The sequence below is a fragment of the Brienomyrus brachyistius genome, chromosome 7 (assembly GCF_023856365.1).
Source record: "Brienomyrus brachyistius isolate T26 chromosome 7, BBRACH_0.4, whole genome shotgun sequence".
NCBI lineage: Eukaryota > Metazoa > Chordata > Actinopteri > Osteoglossiformes > Mormyridae > Brienomyrus > Brienomyrus brachyistius.
The window spans coordinates 31,704,881-31,725,939 of NC_064539.1; the positions used below are offsets into that span (position 1 = coordinate 31,704,881).

The following is a 21,059-nucleotide window of genomic DNA, read 5'->3' on the forward strand; positions in this document are numbered from 1 at the left end:
GAGGTTGTGCGGAATTTTGTGATTTTGTTAACGAATAAACATACACACACCCATTTAATTTAAATATATATTTTATTTATATATTTATTTACATATTATTGTTGGTCACGGGAGTTCAATACAGTCTTCGTCAAATCACTCGAGCTGTCCGTCGTTCACGGCCCACTGTATCGGTAGCACATTCAAAACAACAAAATAAAGAAAGTCGAAATAAAAAACACTATAAACATTAAAAGTGATCAGATTATTCAACATTTAAAAATTAAAACTGGCATTACTTCTCGTACTGTAACTACCGTTTTTTAAAATAATAATAATAATAATGTTTCTTGGCGAATGTGCGTTTGCCAGGCGGCAGGTACCTTTACCAACTCCGCCATGTTAGTACTGTGGCCGCCGGAGAGTCAATGCGTAGAGATGTTTGTCGTCAAACTTTGGTTTCTGTCCAGTTGTGCGCGGATTAAACTTTGATAAATCCGGAGCTGCATCACAGAGACGACAAAAACAAGTAGTATTACTTTAAATTTCGGTGTTTAAGATGTACCGGCGTGGCGGAGGGAAGAAGGAGCAGAGCAGGCCGGCCCAGGAGGAGGACGGCGCCGGCGGCCGGTACGCCGAGCTGCTGGTCTTCGGCTATGCCTCCAAGTTGTTCCGGGACGACGAGAGGGCCATCTACCACGAACAGGGCAAACATCTAATCCCGTGGATGGGGGACAAGAACATCATGATTGATAGGTCGGTCTAACAAGCCCAGACGGGCGAGCCACTGCCTAACTAGCTTTCGTGTCTTCCAGAGACAGGGGGACCCGCGAATGTTTCTGTGCTGGAAGAAACGGTGTCAGATGCGAACAGCGACGTGACGGAGGAGAAATACGAAATGTTTTTCTTATTAATGTAATTTTCTGAACTCATTGTATTGACATGTCATTTTAAGGGGGGAGAAATGTCGTGTATCATGAGCCTTACGAGCTACCGTAATCACAGTCAGCAGTGCATTATGGGAAATTCAGTATGACGGAATGGTATGAGCGCGTGTAAGATGGCAGCAAACGCCGCCGTCAAGTTATGTATATGGTTCTAATAAAGTGCGGTAGACGAACCCCAGACTCAGTTTTCATCATTATTAGTGCAATAGATGTATCATAAAAGCCAAACTAAAGGTTGCCGCTTAGTTAACCGTGTACGGCTTTGGCCCCTGAAACCGAAGATGCGCTGCCATCAGTTTGAAGCATAGAGCCGGATGGTTTCCGGCACGTCCAGATGCACCGGCCGCCAGCCCGCTTCTGGGCCCTGGTCCCTTTATTAGACCCTGAGCCGTTAGAAAAGGTTCCAACCAAGCCCAGATAATGGGGCCCGTGCATCTTGACCTGATACGAATTTGCTCTGGCAGTTGGGGAAGTACTTGCTTTGCCCCACACCCCTGCAAACAGTCAGGCCGATGTATGATTGGGGGGAGACGTTAACCTCCTCCCCTTTACTCCCCTGGAGAAGCAGGGCCTCACTGGCCTGCGACACACTGTTACTCTGGCTGAGATATAAACTAGAGCAAATTCAATCACGGCTGTGATAAAACTGTACATTAAGGTGGTTCATGTGTAGTTCAGTGCCCACTGGAATTTAACCAGCGTAGTAGGGGGTCTCTTCCCTTCACCTGTCCCTAGTGCTTAAGAAAAATGAAAATGTAGGGAATCCAGTGTCCTACATTAGTAAAGAATGTATATAAAAAGTCATCGTGACTTTATGGGACAGAGCTTTTTCAGGGCCCTGTGTGAGCCACCTTAATCTGCATGGTCCTGTTTCCCTGTTTCCAATGTGTATGTGTGTGTCTCTCTATCACATAATCCAGACCTTATTTCCTCAGCAAGTAAGGCTAGGGGCCCATGCGGCCCTGCTGGCCGGCCCCGGTCAAGAAGAACTCTGGATCTGAGAGGGCGGGATAGCGGATCGTCCGTTTGGTTCTTGCGGATAGGTATTTATGTGCTCGGGCTCTGTGTGGATGTACTGTTCATTCATGGCAGGATGTAAACAGGGCACAGTTGGGATGCTTGGTTGAACCAAGTAAGGTAAGAGGCGAGTTGAATATACATATTTTTCGATGCAGGGCTGTTGATTTTAAGGAAATGATTCCTGCTAATTAAGCCTTAGAAAGTCTTACATTCCTGACTTTAAAGTTCATGAGTTCTCCTAGTTACTTATCTGCCTTATTTCCCTTTAGCTACAGTTTTTAAGTCTTGGTTTGAAACCAGCTTACAATTGCAGTAGTGCATTTGCTAGGGTCCCATGTGTCCTTAGGGGTGTGTTCTGTGGAGCGCGTAGCTCCCTGCCTCTGCTCCCTAACGCCGGCTCTCTGTCCCGTAGGTACGACGGGCGCGGTCACTTGCATGACCTGTCGGAGTACGACGCCGGCTCGTGGAACCACGCATACCGGCTGTCGGAGGAGGAGGCGCGCATCGAGGCCCTGTGTGACGAGGAGCGTTACCTGGCCCTGCACACCGATCTGCTGGAGGAGGAGGCGCGCCAAGGTAGGTGTCCCTTAAGTATCCCCCCCCCCCTACTGGCCTGCCTGGCCCATCATACGGCTCCCGTAGTAGCTTTGAACCAATAAGTGTCGCTGTTGTAGACTACAGGAAGTGCCCCTAGCTTCTCGTCCTCAATCGCAGTGTGGGGTTGTGGGTCGTGCTGTAGTCATGACTAGAGTAACATGACCACCAGCATGATTCCAGGCAGACAAGGGGGATGCAAGGATGATAACCCAACAGCAGTCTGGACAGAGGACTGATTGAGGCCGGTCGCCATGGTGACAATGATGCGGGTACATCTCTTTCAGAGGAGGAGTACAAGCGGCTAAGCGAGGCCCTGGCCGACGAGGGCAGCTACAACGCCGTGTCCTTCTGCTACAGTGCCGACTACTACGACCCCTCTCAGCCCACGGAGGAGGAAGAGGCTGCCAGGGAGTCAGGTGAGTGGGCCACTAGGGGTTGTCTGCCCTGCTTTGCCCGGGCTGGCCCAGGGTCCATGATGCTGGAGGACAGACGCGGCTCACAGATCTGTCTATATGTGTCACAGGCTAGCAGACCTAAGGGGGGCAGTTACATTACTGCCTCTGTGGGTAACAGTTTCAGACTCTTCTACCCCCTTTCCTATATTACAGTGGAGCCTGAGCCCCAGGACAGTGAAGAGCCCTTTGTGGCCCCCCCAGGCCTGGTGATACCTCCTGATGTTGAGCTGGTCAGTCTACGTCCGCAGTGTGGGAACAGGGTCACTCTAGGGGGGTGGGGTGTCTGTCTTTCTGTACACCGTGTCTTCCCCGGCTTGCCTGGTGTGTGACGGCATATCAGCCTGTAAACATAGCCTCATATTGGGATGGTCAGTCTACGTCTGCAGTGTGGGAACAGGGTCACTCTGAGGGGGTGGGGTGTCTGTCTTTCTGTACACCGTGTCTTCCCCGGCTTCCCTGGTGTGTGACGGCATATCAGCCTGTAAACATAGCCTCATGTTGGGATGGTCGCAGTTAAGTTGGGGCTGTTGCTGATGCTGGTTCTGAGAACCATCTGTGCTGAGTTGGGACTCTGAGCTGCAGTCTGCTTGAGGATTGTACAACCTAGGGGGTGAGATTTTTGGCAAGAATGTAGGTCATGTGACCTAGGTTTGGGCTATATGGCCAAAATGTATCACGATAGTTTTGGTTGGAATCTCAATCACATAAATCACAGTTGTTTTTGTTGTTGTTTACAAACTGGCCAAATTGGAATGTATGTTCCGATGATGACCATTCATCTTCTTAACCTGCAGTTCTACCCTTACAAGAAACACTGCTTGTAGTGTTATCATGACAAACATGATAAGCAGTGTCACTGGTAATGTTTCTCCATGGTACCCGGCCACATCAGAATTGCAAAAACCATAAATCATCTAATCCAACGCTTCGGTGACTTGCCCAGGACTCCCGATTCCCAGCCCCATCCCCCATGTACGCATAACGGAATTCAGCTGTTTAATGGCACTGACGGGTTATTTAGTAGACGCTCTTATAAAGCTTACGTAGGTGTTTTCCAAGGAAAGAAACCGATGAGGTAGCTAAACGGAGCCCTGCAATGCTTAGCTCTTTTGACGAACTCTGTTAGTAGATAAATACTGTTTGGCTTTATAGTTAATTTTCAGTTCCTAATTATAGCAAACACTTGAAATATCATTGTACAATACATACGTATATATACAATACGTTCACAAAAAAATAAAATAAAACTGATAGCAAAGGCAGGCCAGGCTACTCTGAGAGCATAAATGACATGTATCTATGTCCACCCTCATATTATTGGATGTGTCTGTCAAACCTAAATGTTGTCTTTTAAAATGTATTTGCATTGCAGTCGTGCTGTGGTGATATTTAAGTTCTGCTTTGCAATGCTGACAGGCAACTGCTCTTTCATTCACTTTTAATGTGAAGATTCTTTTGCTCCCATTTCCTTTGGACCCTCATTCGCTTTGCTCTGTTTTCCTTCCACCGTATTGCCAAGTAATCGAAAGGAGAATCTTAATTGATGCTTTTTAATAATCAAACAATTGTGTTTAATCGAATAATCGTGGCGACTCTCGTCCGACAATATGTAAAGTTTATTTGCGTGTTTATCAGGTTTTGCTAACTAGTTAGAAAAGAACAATTAAGTTTATAGTTCACAATGTAGTCACTAATTTGACATCCACTAAGACTGATATTTGACAAAGAAGTGATATAACACGCTTGGAGGCTGCACCCGAAAGTCAAAGCAGACAGCGGTGAGATGTTATGCAGGCTGAACCTGCTTGTTTTTCATCTGCCTGTTTTTATTGTGGTACTGTTGCGCAATGCCTCTGCATGTTTGGGGGCTGCGATTGGCGCTCGGTGGTTTGTGCTGTCGTTAAGTAGTGCTGTGTTATGATGGCTCTTAAACGTGTATCATGAATACACTGCAGACAGCCTCCTGCAGTGCGGGGGGCGCCCTTATAATCCTGTGTGCCCCCCCCCCCCCCCCCCCCCACAGCCTGCCACCACCAAGATGCACGCCATCATTGAGAGGACTGCCAGCTTTGTTTGCAAGCAGGGCGCACAATTTGAGATCATGCTGAAGGCTAAGCAGTCGCTCAACTCGCAGTTTGACTTCCTGCGCTTCGATCACTACCTGAACCCATACTACAGGCACATCCTGCGCAGCATGAAGGAGGGTGGCTATGCAGTGGCCACTGGGACCGAGCCCAAGCAGACCAACGGTGAGCACCTCCTCTTTCCACGTCTGTCTCTTTAGCCCACCTGGGCTGTGCACCAAAGAACTGCATTTCCCATGATGCCCCACTCTTTTAGCTTTTCCAGCTCTCCACAAATGCATTATCAGTTTTACTGAAGGCTGAAAACAGGCTGTCGCCCCTGCAGGATGGCCAGACTGAATGTTCCAGATGGGACACAGATGCTGCTTTTTAGCCCTCACTCTTAATCGTCCCTGATGGTTGTTTTTATTGGTATGAATTAATTTTGCTTCATCCTGTTGTAGATGCTGAGTCCGACACGTCGGGGTCGGATGATGACGGAGATGGGAGCTACCTGCATCCCAGCCTCTTTGCTTCTAAGAAGAGCTCACGTTTGGAGGAGCTCATGAAGGTGGGCAGCTCACACAGAAGTGTACCTGTCTCTGCATGTGCGTCTGTGTCTGTGACCATCTGGGTTTCACAGTCCTGCAGTCTTCTCGCCTGGTTTTCCCCAGATTTGTTGTCACACCACCTGTGCCCCTACAGGTCTTCCACTCCTCACCTTGGTTTTTAAGTTGGGTCAGACTCTCTGGGGCATCTAGGAGTTAAGGCCCTTGCTGGTTGACATCAGTCTGCTGATCCTGGGATTGGAAACACTGACCATGTGATCACAGGCTCACCTTCTTAACCTGCTGAGCCACACTCTGCTCTCTGGGGGGTTTCCAAACATGGGAAATCTTGATAAATTCTCTGGGTGTCAGAGTAATCTAGCAGGGGGGGCTTTATGGCTTCTCGAATGATAGGTCAGGTCTAAGAGGGAGCCCCTGACACCTGTACTGACCCACACCTGGACCTCACAGCCTCTGCAGGTCATGGATCCAGACCATCCTCTGGCAGCGCTGGTCCGGAAAGCCCAGCAGGACCAGAACGGGGCCGGAGAAGGGTCCAGGCTTGGCACCGAGAGGGTGGAACCAACTGCTGTGCCCACGGAGTACACCACAGATCGTGAGTGCTGGCTGCCTGCCCTAAGCCTTGTGTGTTAAAGGCTTGTCGCTCCTTACAGCTCCTGTAAAAGACACACAAAGTTGCGGAATAAACGCTTTGTGTTTCTTATCCGATGTACTATCTTTTAAATACTGATACGTTAGGTTGGGGTTTGCTGAGTGGGCTTTACTGCTGAACAGCTGTAAACTAGTATAGCAGGAAACTGGCATGTGGGTGGAGGTGCAGATGTGAAGGGGGTATTGTGGGTGAAGGGGGAATCCAGGACATAGCAGGCAGCAGTGGTGGTAGCCAGAGTCGCAGCAATGGTGGGTGGTAGGGACAGTAGTGTGAGTGAGGCATACTACCGGGTATGGCTGGCAGTAGTGTGAGTAGAGGATGAGCCCGGGCACTGCGGTCAGTAGTGTGGGTGGAGGAGGAGCCCGAGCACTGCGGTCAGTAGTGTGGGTGGAGGAGGAGCCCGAGCACTGCGGTCAGTAGTGTGGGTGGAGGAGGAGCCCGAGCACTGCGGTCAGTAGTGTGGGTGGAGGAGGAGCCCGGGCATGGGGATCGGTAGTGTGGGTGGAGGAGGAGCCCGGGCATGGGGATCGGTAGTGTGGGTGGAGGAGGAGCCCGGGCATGGGGATCGGTAGTGTGGGTGGAGGAGGAGCCCGGGCATGGGGATCGGTAGTGTGGGTGGAGGAGGAGCCCGGGCATGGGGATCGGTAGTGTGGGTGGAGGAGGAGCCCGGGCATGGGGATCGGTAGTGTGGGTGGAGGAGGAGCCCGGGCATGGGGATCGGTAGTGTGGGTGGAGGAGGAGCCCGGGCATGGGGATCGGTAGTGTGGGTGGAGGAGGAGCCCGGGCATGGGGATCGGTAGTGTGGGTGGAGGAGGAGCCCGGGCATGGGGATCGGTAGTGTGGGTGGAGGAGGAGCCCGGGCATGGGGATCGGTAGTGTGGGTGGAGGAGGAGCCCGGGCACAGCGGTCGATAGTTTGAGTGGAGGATGAGCCCGGGCACAGCGGTCAGTAGTGTGGGTGGAGGAGGAGCCCGGGCACAGCGGTCAGTAGTGTGGGTGGAGGAGGAGCCCGGGCACAGGGGTCAGTAGTGTGGGTGGAGGAGGAGCCCGGGCACAGGGGTCGGTAGTGTGGGTGGAGGATGAGCCCGGGCACTGCGGTCGGTAGTGTGGGTGGAGGAGGAGCCCGGGCATGGGGGTCGGTAGTGTGAGTGGTGGAGGAGAAGTTCAGGCATGGGGGTCGGTAGTTTGAGTGGAGGAGGAGCCCGGGCATGGGGGTCGGTAGTTTGAGTGGAGGATGAGCCCGGGCACTGCGGTCAGTAGTGTGGGTGGAGGAGGAGCCCGGGCACGGGGGTCGGTAGTGTGGGTGGAGGATGAGCCCGGGCACTGCGGTCGGTAGTGTGGGTGGAGGATGAGCCCGGGCACTGCGGTCGGTAGTGTGGGTGGACGATGACCCCGGGCACTGCGGTCGGTAGTGTGGGTGGAGGATGAGCCCGGGCACTGCGGTCGGTAGTGTGGGTGGAGGAGGAGCCCGAGCACTACGGTCAGTAGTGTGGGTGGAGGAGGAGCCCGGGCACTGCGGTCGGTAGTGTGGGTGGAGGATGAGCCCGGGCACTGCGGTCGGTAGTGTGGGTGGAGGATGAGCCCGGGCACTGCGGTCGGTAGTGTGGGTGGAGGAGGAGCCCGAGCATGGGGGTCGGTAGTGTGGGTGGAGTTGATCTGTGTGACTTTGATATTGTTTCCTCCCCAGCCAACATTGCAATGTATTATGGGTACTGTCTGCTGCCCGATGGCTCGTACTGCTTGGCTCCACCCCCGCCTGGGATAGAAGCCACCTCCTACTACAGCTCGCCCCCTGTTGGAAGGCTCCCACCAGTTACCTCCTCCGCCTCCACCACCACAATGCCTCCACCCCCTGGCACCACACCTCCGCCGACCGCTGACCCCGTGGCCACACCAGCCCCCGCCTCACGCCTGACATCGCTTCCTGCTGCAGTAGTTGCTCCGGCAGCCAGGTGTGTTGAGAGTTGCCTCTGTTCCCGTGCCATGTGATTGGTAGGACTTTGTAGGATGTTCTGCTTCAGGGCATCTGATGAGGAGCGATAGGAGCCGTGGGACTTGCCTTGGAGCAAGGAAGAAGATTTTTATAATGAAACAAGGATGTTAATCAGGCTGGCAGGAAATTCGTTATCATCGTTATTCAGTAGGGTAATTAGTGCTTCAGTATCACCAGAAAAGGCAGAAATGATCTGCATGCAGTTAGAGCAGCTGTAGAAGGTTTATAGTAACTGAGAGCTATGGTGACGTCCCCCGTCTCTCTGGGTGTGTGTGTGTGACAGCACTCGAGCCCCTACCCCCGTGCCTGCCATCATCCCACCCCCCCCAGATGTCCAGCCCGTCATCGACAAACTGGCAGAGTACGTAGCGAGGAATGGCGTGAAGTTTGAGGCCAGTGTCCGGGCCAAGAACGATCCCCGGTGAGTGACTCATTCTGTAAACAAGCTCATCAGTGTCTTCCTGCACTGGGGTCCTGTGCTGCCTGCTTGGTCCAGCTCTATAATAACGTGGTATTTCTGACATCTGACCTCAAATGTGCCTCATCCTTCCAGCACTGGTCTCCTGTTCGCAAACATCGCTCCTAAGCTCTGTCTGGTGTCTCGCCCAGGTTTGATTTCCTGCAGTCCTGGCACCAGTACAACACCTACTACGAGTTTAAGAAGCATTACTACATGCAGAAGGAGGGCGTCTGTCTGCTAGAGGTAGGCACCGATAGGGGAGTGCCGCGCTGATCCCATCAGCTTTGAGGGTGGAGCTGTATCACACTGACCCCCCCCTATTCTGAAGATGAGGCTAGACCACAGTGATCCCCCCCCATGTCGGCGGGTCCGCATCCCACTGATCCCACCCTATGGCAGTGGTGCTGTATAGCAGAGTGCAGTTTATTGGGTCTTACAGTGCTGGCTTGAGCAGAGCTGCGTGTTCTAGCTCTGCTTCCACGTTGGACTTGCTTCGGCTTGCAGCTGGCACCGTGCGCTGCCCCAGTTCTCGCCGTGCTGCCCACAGACCCGTTCCTCTCTATAGCTCCCACTTTGCCTGCTATAACTACTTGTTTTGTTGCACAGGGACTATAAATGTCCGGTTGCCAGGGTGACGCCAGCCTGTGGACAGCCCCTCGCTGAGGCTGTTTTTATGGTTTCGCTCAACAGAAGCAGTTCTAGGGCTTCCAGCTGGACGTCCTGCCCGTTCATTACTAGCGAATGTGTGTGGCGTCCCTGCTGGGTCACCGCAGCCCTCAATGTGGGGAGGGGGTTTCCCTCGTTTCTGGAACGTTCCGGCCTTAAGAGCTGTCTATGGCAGAATGTTTAATGGGTCCAAAGGATCCCTGCTGCCTGCGATTAGGGAGAAGCTGGTCTCTCTATTCTTTCCTCCTTCCCTCAGGGATCTGGAAGTGCGCTGGGCAGCACAAGCAGGGTCCCCACCTCAGATGGTCTGGTGCCGGAAGGTGGAGCCAGTGGCTCCTCCAAGGAGGGCAAACTAAGCAAAGGTAGGAGGTGGGGTCCGGCCTGGATGTTTGGGAGGGAGGTGTTTTCGAGTGTTCAGTACACTGTCAGACTGATTGTAGAGCTGACCTACAGAGATCATTCACAGTCACTGGCTCACACCACCTGCCCCCCACCCCCTCCCTGTTCTCCCAGCATCCTTTGCTCCAATATGTTTCGCCATTAAAGCCAAGGAGAATGACCTGCTGCCCCTTGAGAAGAACAGGGTGAGGCTGGACGATGACTCCGATGAGGAGCAGGGCCGGGAGGCGGCCCCAGAGCCTCTGCCTGTGGGAGGGCCCAGCCCACTCCCCAGGGAGCCTCCCCCAGCCCCCTCCCTGGAGGAGAAGAAGCCCACACTTTCACTTGAGGAGTTGGAGGCCAAGCAAGGTAAGGTCTCCTGGCCTCTTGCCTCACACCGATTGAGGTCCGATCACAGCGAGACCCTAATGCAGATTTACAGACTCTGTCTTAAGGATTTAGTGGGGGGTGGGCAACCTGCGGTTGCTGGCTAACTGACCTAGGTTCTGTGGGTATCTGTCCCTCTTATGTGCGTAGGGGTCCCTGTGCCATCAGCACTCTGAATCAGGGAATGTGCTGCCCCCCTGTGGTTAGGGGAGAAAGTGTCTGCACTCCCTCAGACCTCATGGCAGAGCATTTTCCCTTGCTGGGTGGTGCTGTCTACCATACCTCTCTGATGTCTGCTCCCCTCCCCCCCCCACCACCAGCCAAGCAGAAACTGGAGGCCCGTCTGGCAGCGGCAGCGAGGGAGAAGCTAGCCCAGGCCTCCAAGGAATCCAAGGAGAAGCAGCTGCAGGCCGAGCGCAAGAGGAAGGCTGCCCTCTTTCTGCAGACACTGAGGGTGCCACAGGCTACCGACGACCCCCCTGCTCAGCCCGAGGTCCGTACCCCGACCGGCGTCACTCAGCCTTCCTGTGTGGTCGGGGTCAGAGGTTACGACCTCTGGGGTGAGCGGCAGCATGTGACAGGCACCTGTGCCGATGTTGGGGGCACAGTCCTGATCTGATATTGTGACTGGAGATGCAAGCATCAGTGTGATGTGTCCATCTGGGTCGATATTGCAGGACGCTATTTAGATTTTAGTCAATATTCAGAATTAGCAGAATGGTGTATTGGTTATTGGTATCAGCCAAAATTTCCACATTATTTGACCGTTCCTTGTTCTCTTGCTGGTGTTTGTAACACTTGACTCTGACCCCTGCAAGTGCCTGGGACACCTGGAGGAGTGATCAGTGTTCCTGTTTCCTGCCATCAGCAGGAAGTGATGTCATATTGTTCCGAAACAGGGCCGCAGGACCTTGGCCACTCACGCTGCATTTCTTTTGGCCCGAACCTCTCACTTCCGAGGCTGTTTCTGTGCTGTGACGAGGCCATTTTGTTTGGTGGGGGTGGGGGTGGGGGTGGGGGTGGGGGAGTCTGAATGGCCCCTTCGGTGCCTCCGTCCTACTTCCTGCCCAGGGAAGATGCCTATTTGTCTAAAAATACCCCTGGAGCTGCCTCACTTTCTAGAGACATTTCAGACCCAGAAATGTCAGCGAAGGCCCAGCGGCTGATTGGCTAGGAGCCGTCGTTGCTTGACTACCTTTTTTTGGGCTGAAATTTACGTTTGTGCCAGTCGGGTAACTGCAATGACTTCTGTGACTTCTTAGGTGTCCTTGCCAGGTTTAAAATGTTCAGTTTCAGTGTTGCTCCTCCTCAGCACCCACACAGCCTGGGATACTGTACTGTACTACCTACCTGCTCCATTGAGGATTGAGTCTCCTATGTCACTGTGAGTGTGGAGGGTGTTAGGAAACCCAACGTGGGTGTGTGAGACCTCTTTCTGGAAAGTTCTTCACTTTAGCATTATGGTTAAGCCCACTGAATCATCCCTTTACTTTGCAGGGCTCAAGAAGGTACACAACTGAAATGCAGACCAGGCACTGCTCTCCTGTTCAGGGCGTGATGATGCCTGTGGAATGTGGCCAGCTCCGATGCTGGCCCCCAGGCCGCAGTGCAGGCCATGCTTCATATGTTTGGCCGGTCCCTGAGGAGAGTAAATTAGAAGCAGATTAGCCATCAGTGCAGTGCACTTCTTTACGATGGTTGAGGGAAATCCCAGATGTTGGCTGAAACACGGAGATCACATTGCATACCGCATGACACTCAGTGAAGTATCAGCTCCCCTTAATACCCCAGAGGGTCTGTGAGAGGCTCCCCTTAATGCCCCAGCGTCACTGCAGAGGGTCTGTCATATCGCTTAATGCCCCGGCGTCACCGCGGCGGGTCTGTGGCTCCCCTTAATGCCCCAGCGTCACTGCAGAGGGTCTGTCATATCGCTTAATGCCCCAGCGTCACTGCAGAGGGTCTGTCATATTGCTTAATGCCCCCGCGTCACCGCGGAGGGTCTGTGGCTCCCCTTAATGCCCCGGCGTCACTGCGAAGGGTCTGTGGCTCCCCTTAATGCTCCGGCGTCACCGTGGTGGGTCTGTGGCTCCCCTTAATGCCCCAGTGTCACTGCAGAGGGTCTGTCATATCGCTTAATGCCCCGGCATAACCGCGGCGGGTCTGTGGCTCCCCTTAATACCCCGGCATCACCGCGAAGGGTCTGTGGCTCTCCTTAATGCCCCGGCGTCACCGTGGAGGGTCTGTGGCTCCCCTTAATGCCCCGGCGTCACCGTGGAGGGTCTGTGGCTCCCCTTAATGCCCCAGCGTCACTGCAGAGGGTCTGTCATATCGCTTAATGCCCCAGCGTCACTGCAGAGGGTCTGTCATATTGCTTAATGCCCCGGCGTCACCGCGGAGGGTCTGTGGCTCCCCTTAATGCCCCAGTGTCACTGCAGAGGGTCTGTCATATCGCTTAATGCCCCGGCATAACCGCGGCGGGTCTGTGGCTCCCCTCAATGCCCCGGCGTCACCGCGAAGGGTCTGTGGCTCCCCTCAATGCCCCGGCGTCACCGCGGAGGGTCTGTGGCTCCCCTTAATGCCCCGGCGTCACCGCGGCGGGTCTGTGGCTCCCCTTAATGCCCCGCTGTCACCGCGGAGGGTCTGTGGCTCCCCTTAATGCCCCGGCGTCACCGCGGCGGGTCTGTGGCTCCCCTTAATGCCCCGGCATCACCGCGGCGGGTCTGTGGCTCCCTTTAATGCCCCGGCGTCACAGCGGAGGGTCTGTGGCTCCCCTCAATGCCCTGCAATTATTGCAGAGGGTCTGTAGGCCTTTGATTTGCTGCTTTGTACAGGTCCTGTGATTCTGAGCCCTTTGCTTGTGCATTAGTCCTCGTTGTGACATTTACACACATGTGGTTCATATGCTGACAGGCTGGCTCGAGGTCACAGTTCCATGCAGAGTGCTTCTCGGGGTAGTCATCTTATCTGGTACATTCTACCTCTTGTGAATTCCTTCAGGTCCTTTTGCAAGCGAAGCTCATTATGGCTCTGCCTGGCACTAGTCAGCAAACTGCCCGATTCACTATTCACTGTTACCACGGTGCTTGTAGCATCATTGGAGGGCCAGCGTTTTACCAGTGGGGCCTGCCGTAGTGTGTAGCCCCATCTCAGTAGCAGAGGATGCTAGGAACTCACATTGAGTCAAGGATGTGGTGAATCTAGGGCTCCACAATGAAGCACCCAGCAACCACACAGCACAGGGAGGGCCAGTGACTCTGCAGGAGGAAGCGGGTCGTGTATAAATACCCAACGAGGACAGCGTGTTCTGCTTTCTGGCAGCCCCATTCGTCAGCACCGTGTCCCTTTAGAACAGCGGCTAGAGCAAGAGGAACGTGCGACTCGCCCACGGTGGCGACCCGCCGGGCGGCGCTTGTCCTGCCGTGGCGACCCGCCGGGCCGCGCTTGTCCTGCCGTGGCGACCCGCCGGGCCGCGCTTGTCCTGCCGTGGCGACCCGCCGGGCGGCGCTTGGAACTTAAGCTGTGTTTGGTTCCATTAATCACACTCCTCTCCGCCCTTTTTATCTCCTCCTCGACAGCCTGAGGTGCTCTCCTGCCTGCCCCCGCCCAGCCCGCCGCCCATGTCTCGATTCCTCCCCTACCCTATCGACCCCAGGCCTGTGGAGATACCCTCTCTGCCCCCACCGCCGCCGCCTCCTTACCCCTCCGCATCACCTTCACCCTTGTCCACGTCCTCGTCTCACCGTGACCATGACCGGGAGAGGCGGAAGAAGAAGCACAAGAGGAGATCACGCTCCCGGTCGCGCTCACGCTCGCCCCCTAGGGCCAAGAACAAGCATAGTCTGCCCAGTGCATACCGCTCTGTCAGGAAGTCCAGGTAGGTCCTGTGTTTCAGTACATATATATATGTATGGGTGGGGAAGAGGGGTTAGCAGAGGATGCAAGAGCATGCTGGCCAAGCAAAAAGTCGTTTGTTCCAGTGATAAGAAAAAATCCCTTGGTTCAGAGTCTGGTGTTCTAACTGTCACTCCCCCTGCTGTTACGCTAGTTGCATTACAGTTCTCGGGTCCAGAGTCTGCGTAAGGCCAGCCATACTGCTTTTCAGTACAGATGTGTCAGATGGTGACCGCAGCTGAAATAGATTCAGGAATAGATTACAGGCATGTTAACAGACGGCTGGAACCTTCTGGATTAGTGCTGTTACCTGGCTCTCCCAGCGCTGCCCCTTAGTGGTTTGTGCTCAGGCCTCCGACTCGCACGGCGTCGGGCTGTAAGGGAGGCAGCCTGTTTCTCTGGAAATTACAGGCATTCCACAGAAATGACATGTGGCCTGGTTTCCCTTCCGGAGCTCCGGAGGCCTGATTGTGAACGACCCCAACATCGCCCTTCCGGAAGGGTCCGGGTGGATTTCACAGCCTCACCTCTTTGGGGTCGGCCAGCTAATGGTCTCCTGCTCGGCGTGTTCACTGTCTCAGCAGATCACGGTCGCGGACACCCAGCCGGAGGGACAGGAGGCGTGAGGAATGGGAGCGGGAGAAGGAGCCGTATGTTCCCAGCGCCTATCGCCATGGCAACAGCCCTGGTGTCAGCAAGAAGCACTCCAGGTCAAGGTAGGGGGCTCCACTGGGTTTCGATAGGTGATCTGCCCCAGTGGCTGCGCGTCTAAGCTGGGCTGCCCTGCTTTAGAATGCTGTAGAACTGCCCCCGGCTTCCGGTCGCATATTTTCTGCCTTTCAGCCCCTCCCCCACTTTTTATGCAGGTCACCGCATGAGAAGAGAAAGAGAAAGAGTGCCAAGTCACACGTGAAACTCCGGGCCTCCTCCTGCTCGCCTGCCTCCTCCCCGGGCCGAAGCAGGAAGCGACCCTCTGCTCGCTCCTCCAGCCCCACCTCTGTACAGGGGAGCCCCGCCTCTAGCCTGCAAAGGTCTGCCTCCTGATTGGCTCTCTCATCCATGCCCCGCTCTTCTTTCCATGGGTGCCATGGGTCACATGGACTTGTTTCTCTACAGGGGAACATCGCAGGACCGGCAGAAGCAGGTGGCATCTGCAATCGTCTCCTCTGTACAGACGAAAATCACTCAGGTGAGGATGAGGGCCTGTGCTTTGCCGGCAGATTGTCTGTCTTCCCCGGCATCTGTGGGAAACGGCTTCAGGGCCCAAAGTCTCCGGTGCCTTCAGTGGCACACGGATGCCCAGGAGCGGGTCCATTTGCAGTCAGGGTCCCGATGAATAGCAGAGTGAGCTTCCCCCACTCACACATCCGTCCGTCCGCTCAGCTGACCTCGCTGTGTCTCCCCGCTGCAGGATCTCATGGCCAAGGTCCGTGCCATGCTGGCCTCTCCCAAGGATATGCAGACCAGCATGTCCTGAAGATGGTGCCGTGCCTCACAACACCCAGCAGTGGAGCCCCCTGACCAGTCGGCGTCATTAATATTTGACTTTTAACGTTTTCATTTCTATTTTCTTTGGGGACTGGGCTTATTTTGGGAGTCTGGGTGGTTTGGGTGTGCTCTGCTGTTGTAAGGAAAGGTGGTGGAATTGGGCATGTAGTCTCCCCCACTCAGCGGTGTGGTGCTGTTGCTCAGCAGGCGCTCGCATCAGCCTGTGTGACAGTGTCTGGAAGCCAGTCGATGTTATGGCGGCCCTTCCCTGGGCTCTGCTTTCCGGGTTGTACGCTTCAGAGACACGCTCCCTTATCTGGCGGACTCCTATCCTTCCGTGAAGGGCTTCCCTGGGGCCGGCTTCTGGCTGGCTTCTGGCTGGCTTCTGGCCGGCTTCGGGCCGGCTTCGGGCTGGCTTCGGGCCGGCTTCTGGCTGGCTTCTGGCTGGCTTCTGGCTGGCTTCTGGCCGGCTTCGGGCCGGCTTCTGGCCGGCTTCGGGCCGGCTTCTAGCACCGCCTTAAACCTGTGTGGGTCTTTTTTTTTGTACATGCTGCTTTATGGACAGATGAACTGCAAATAAAATATGAGTTACTGCCTCCCAGTCTGCTTTGAGTGTTTGTGTTGAACACGTCATCCAGAAGGACAGTGGTGACCATAAAGGAGCTGGTTAGGGTCATTCTGAGATCACGTCTGATGCTGACGTGAGTAAATGCCTTCTGTTATAAGGAACTGCTCTTTGATCAGCCTGACCTGTGACCAAGCTAATGTACATTCCCATAGTAGGAGCAGCATGATCGGACCATGTCTTAAGGTTTGTAAACTGTCATGAACCGAAACCTCGTCTCTGGGGCAGGAGTTCAGCAGCTGATTTTAATTTTAATTTGACGTTATTTCTCCAGAAGCCCCCAGTGGTTGTGTGATGTACCCCCCCAACTCATGGGAGTTCTTGGTAGACGACTTGGGTGTCTACAAATGGAAGCATGATCCTGAAGATGTCTGGTTAATGTGCCCCCACCCCCCCGATCCAGCGTAATTATAGGGCATAGTATTCTCATGCGAAATGGCCCAGTTCTGAAATGGATACTCAGATGGAAATATTATTTTCGTTTCCAAGTGGCTTTGCGTTGGGTGTGGGGATTTAGTGAATGAGGAATGTTTTGCTCCAGCATTTCGGGCTCCCACTGGAAATGAAGCAGAATCTGTTTCCTGGGCCTTTCTCATGACGTTCTCAGGTGCTAGAACCCATGCAGAACTGCCATCTTTTTGGGGTTCCCTGACTGCTTAGGAGAACCCGGGCTCTGAGGACCGTAGCCTCTTGAAATTGAAGGGTGAAAAAAAAAATCATGTTGATTTAAAATTGATTTTGATTTGACGGGAAGAGGAGGTTGGCAAGGTCACATCTGCAAACATGTAATGTTATCGTAAAGCTCTAAGTGCCCTCTTTAGGAAGCAATTTGCAGAGCGGCATGTGCAGTATGAGAGATGAGCAAAACCATAATGTCCTCTACAAGGGATAAAGATGAATTGCTGGACCTCAAGCGGATATGGAATTTCATGCCAGACAGCCAGCCAGCTATATAACTGTACCGGGCCTGTTCTGTTGGACTTGTAGTAGGTCTGTGACGTCCATAGGAGCTCTCCAAAAAGTCATTGGTTCGTTACTGTGGTGGGCTCATTCTGGCAGCTTTGTCCTAAACTGTAGTGTCTGGAGGGGTGAATAACCTCCTTGAAGTGCTGGTCTCTACTATCCTCCTCCCTGCCTGAATAGTAATGGAGAAGATTAGATGCCCACCTTCCTACAGACTATTCCCAGAATTGGCTTATTCTTCTCATGTGCTGCCTGTTAGTTTGTGGTCATTATTGACGGTAATGACATCTTACATATAGTGTTATTTTCATTTCACACATTATCATAAGCCACCTGGTTCTCTAAGGCGAAGTGCCAAACCCTTACCTGAAAGGCTACATCCTGGACATCTCCCAGCTCCCTCATTACCCCGATGACTCACTAGCTAAAGTTTATAAAGCTCATGAGGGAAGGAAAGTGTGTGAGGCAGCGTGGACAAAAAGTGGTATTGGGACACACTTGCATCTTTGATGACTTACCACACTCCACCTGTATTTATGAAGACTTCCACACGTCTCCAGCAAAGGGATGATCTGAGTGAAAATCTGCCAGCTGTGACCCTTTCAACACAGCACTTCAACATCTGGAATTCGGAAAAAAATTCCAGGGCAAAGGAGAGGTAGTGAGGGAAGGTGGCACAAATAAGGTTTTGGGATGTAGCCAAAGACTGCAGCTGAAGACCAGAGATCCATGACGGCTCAGGTAATGAGTCTCGTTGTTAAAACCTCCTATGCCAGAACGTTGAAGTCAATCTTAGGTTCTCAATTTCATGCAGGAGTTGTTAGATGATGACGTCCCCTGAAGGCCAGTCAGCCAGTGAGCTTTATGGATGTGTGTGAGTGTGTGAACTCGCCTGTCAATAACCGAGTGTTAATGTTTTCACGGATTACAGGCTGCTGGTCCTGATTAAACTGGAATGATACGTTTGGGTGGTGTTTCGTGATATCCATCACACAGGACTTCCTCTCCATTCCTCCTCCATTGTGTGGCCGAACTCTGGAAGTCATGTAGAAAGGTGTCCCTACGAGGATCCAACCTGCCTCTGCTTCTTCCAGTGGGGGGGTCTGACTTTGGCTTGGACGGGGTACTTCCCTGGTTCTAGGGAAGTTCTGTGAAGCGAATAGCACTGGGGCCCCTCCAGCATAGTGACCGGCTTGGGGGGGTGCATCTGCCATGTGCTCCTCCCTTCCTCATGATCGTGGTCTGTGTTAAGATGTCTTAAGCAGGATCTCACAGCATCTTCTTCCTCTAGGACCATGCCCATCTATATTCACTGCGGCTCTTCTGCACTGAATGGCCATGTGACCTGCATCTCTGACGCCTGCACCACCTCTGGGATCCGCGATGCAGATGTGTTGCGGTAAATGTGCCCTAATTTCAGATTTTTGGGCCAAGCTGAACGAAAACTGCCTCCTGCATGGGAGATGAACACCTTTCTGCTGAGAGTGAAGGAGACTCCCAGCCTGATAACAGGACTGGAGTTTCAGTGACTGGGGTGGGGTTCATTCTGCATAATAATATGAGTGGCCCAGTAATGAACTCCAGGTTCGTGCTCCTGTGTGTTTCGCTGTGTGCAGCCAATCTTTGCCCGCAGTGTTTGAGCCTCCTGGGTGAAACGCCAAGGCTCAGCATTAAGACCAAGGCTTAGCTAAGTGTAACGTTTCCTGAGAAGGTTCTGGAAGGTGCAAGGCTCAGACGCCGGCCCAGCTTTCTGATCATGGAATCGTCACCCTGTCTGCTTAGACTTGGACTGAAAAGCAGCTTCTAATTTAGGGTCTGGATTTATAAGGGTGTTAATTGCAGTGGGGTAGATTTGATCCAGCTTTGTAGTGGGGGGGTGGTCTGTTCAGTCAGAACCCAGGTCCCGAGGCTTGTGGGGAAGGGATCTCATTCAGTCAGAACCCAGGTCCTGGGGCCCGGGGAGGGGGGGGCGGGCATTGAGTCATGAGTGAATTGAGTAAAAGAAACGTTTTGTATTGTATTGCACTTCAGCTGGTTCTATTGTGTATTTATTTTATAAGGCTGCATAAAATGCAGGTTTCAGAAATAAAGGCTTCCCTCGTCTACCAACATTGAGGGGATCTGAACAGCTACACATTGTTATCTGTAAGAATTATCACGACTTCCAGGTGCTTTTGCCGGGATTAAACGTGATCCAATCATCGTTAGCATTTCTCAAAGCTACATACAGCCACAAGGCGACAGGGATTATATTGTTTGGATTCCCGCTAAGATGGAAATCGGATCCTGGGGGAAATGAAAACGCTGCATCTGAATCAATCTGTTCCTTCTTTGTAGTTCTGAACCCAGGACTATTTTAAACAATTTCCACCATATGAAAATGCTATATATACTCATTTGTAGCTGGGCACTAATTTATGATGGAAAAGGAAAGCATGATTGTAGGCGCATATGGCCATGTGTTTTCGGGCCTTAAATTGTTAACTTCAAAATGCTCCAGTTGGCATTGCTTCACTGAGGGGGGAGGACACCCGGAGCCTGGCTCTCATCAGCCGGACCCTGACTCAGGCTGCCTTTTTGTGGTTCTCTTTGGGCTGGGAGAGGTGGCATTAGTGGAGTTGGCCTCAGGTTTGTTCTTCACTTGTGTGGAAGTGCCTTTGTGTCCCATCTTTCCCAAAGACAAGCTCTTTATCACACAGAACATTTACTGTGTTTGTGACAGTTTTGCCCACCTGTACATTGGGATTTTTTATTCGCATGATTCGTGTACAGCTCTTTATGCGTGACGGAAAAGCAGACCATGAGCGATGAACTTGCTGCAAATGATTCATGCATCCATCGGTCACTACGCCACCTGTTGGTATCTATAGGTGTTCAAGCATCAAAGGAATATATGTCAAAATCATACATTAAGTTTACAGAGGCCTTGGTGATGCCTTTGGACAAACTTTTATCTATAATCAGTAAATACAGAAGCGGAGTATGAACTGAAATGAGCAGATGATTGTTGAGAGCTAGCTGGGTGTCTATACAGGCTGAACACCAGGCAACTGCTCACAGTTAACATTTGGGGATATGGAGACTCCATTCCTGTACCTATTTTTCCTTCCCTTCTCTTTTCTGTTTGTTTATATAGGACGTGACCCTTGACCATACTGAACACCGGGCATTTCTTCCACCTCAGCAGTTTTGAGTTTTGGGGTTGGCTGATTTCTGTAGAAGCACTACAAATGTTGGCTGTGCTTAGTCTTGGGCCGCTTTTGCTCTGTGTCCCATGTTAAATTTAAGCGAAACCCCTTTGCGTCAGAATTGTAGGTCACATGACGATACAGGGCTGCTCCACCCATGTCCGAATGTTGACCGGTCTCCGTAAATGGTCTTTATTAGAGATGCACTTCAGCTGAACCCGGGTGACCCCACCCAGATACTGTTGTGTAAGCTCATGGGAATCGGCTAATTCAGCTAACTAGGTTAATTAAAACGGAGTGCGGGTTTGAATCAGTTGGAGTGCTGCGATCACCACATATGGCTTTGATTTTGTGCATTCCTCAGTGGGGGGCAGAGTGTCCCTCAGGAGCAGGGGGTTGCATAAGTGACGTGCTGCTGCAAGTTGCCATGTAAACGTCCTTCAGTCTACACACCCGAATGCCCCCCAGTAGCCCCCCTTCTCAAGTCATGTGACATGGTAACATCCTTGCAGAGAGTGTGTATGGTGTGTGTGTGTTTCCCTTATTCCTTTATACTGTGTCTGCAGTGCCCCCCCCCCCCCCCCCCCCAAAAAAAAAATCTTGCTTAATGACTTAAAATGATGTATCCACAGAAACATGAGTAAGGACATTGTCACCTTAAGGACACAGCTAGTGTCCTCTCTGTCCCCGTCCATGGGGAGAGTGCAGTTGTTTTGTCTCTGAACAGGATCACATCTCT

At 52.8% G+C, this 21,059-nt stretch overlaps 1 protein-coding gene across 2 annotated transcripts; it reads left to right on the forward strand.

The window, feature by feature from the left end:
* Window positions 1–349: 349 nt before the first annotated feature.
* LOC125746302 (splicing factor SWAP) lies at window positions 350–16,140 on the forward strand. 2 transcript variants are annotated; one of them, XM_049020136.1, is made up of 18 exons: window positions 350–735; window positions 2,359–2,522; window positions 2,828–2,959; window positions 3,152–3,228; window positions 5,022–5,247; window positions 5,526–5,632; window positions 6,081–6,225; window positions 7,969–8,233; window positions 8,558–8,695; window positions 8,884–8,977; window positions 9,657–9,762; window positions 9,914–10,147; window positions 10,486–10,658; window positions 13,741–14,039; window positions 14,638–14,772; window positions 14,923–15,087; window positions 15,173–15,245; window positions 15,468–16,140. In XM_049020136.1, the coding sequence occupies exons 1-18, from the start codon at window positions 539–541 to the stop codon at window positions 15,531–15,533; spliced, it is 2,796 nt and encodes a 931-aa protein (XP_048876093.1). In that variant the 5' UTR covers window positions 350–538; the 3' UTR covers window positions 15,534–16,140. The 2 variants fall into 2 exon arrangements, with proteins under 2 accessions (XP_048876093.1, XP_048876094.1); XM_049020137.1 differs by having other exon boundaries at window positions 351–735; window positions 14,641–14,772.
* Window positions 16,141–21,059: the final 4,919 nt, after the last annotated feature.

Bases quoted from the DNA above. Each gene is read 5' to 3' on its own strand.
- LOC125746302 (XM_049020136.1), top strand. From the start codon at position 539: ATGTACCGGCGTGGCGGAGGGAAGAAGGAGCAGAGCAGGCCGGCCCAG. The intron at 8,234-8,557 runs GTGTGTTGAGAG...TGTGTGTGACAG, and splicing joins GTAGTTGCTCCGGCAGCCAG to CACTCGAGCCCCTACCCCCG. The intron at 14,773-14,922 runs GTAGGGGGCTCC...CTTTTTATGCAG, and splicing joins AAGAAGCACTCCAGGTCAAG to GTCACCGCATGAGAAGAGAA.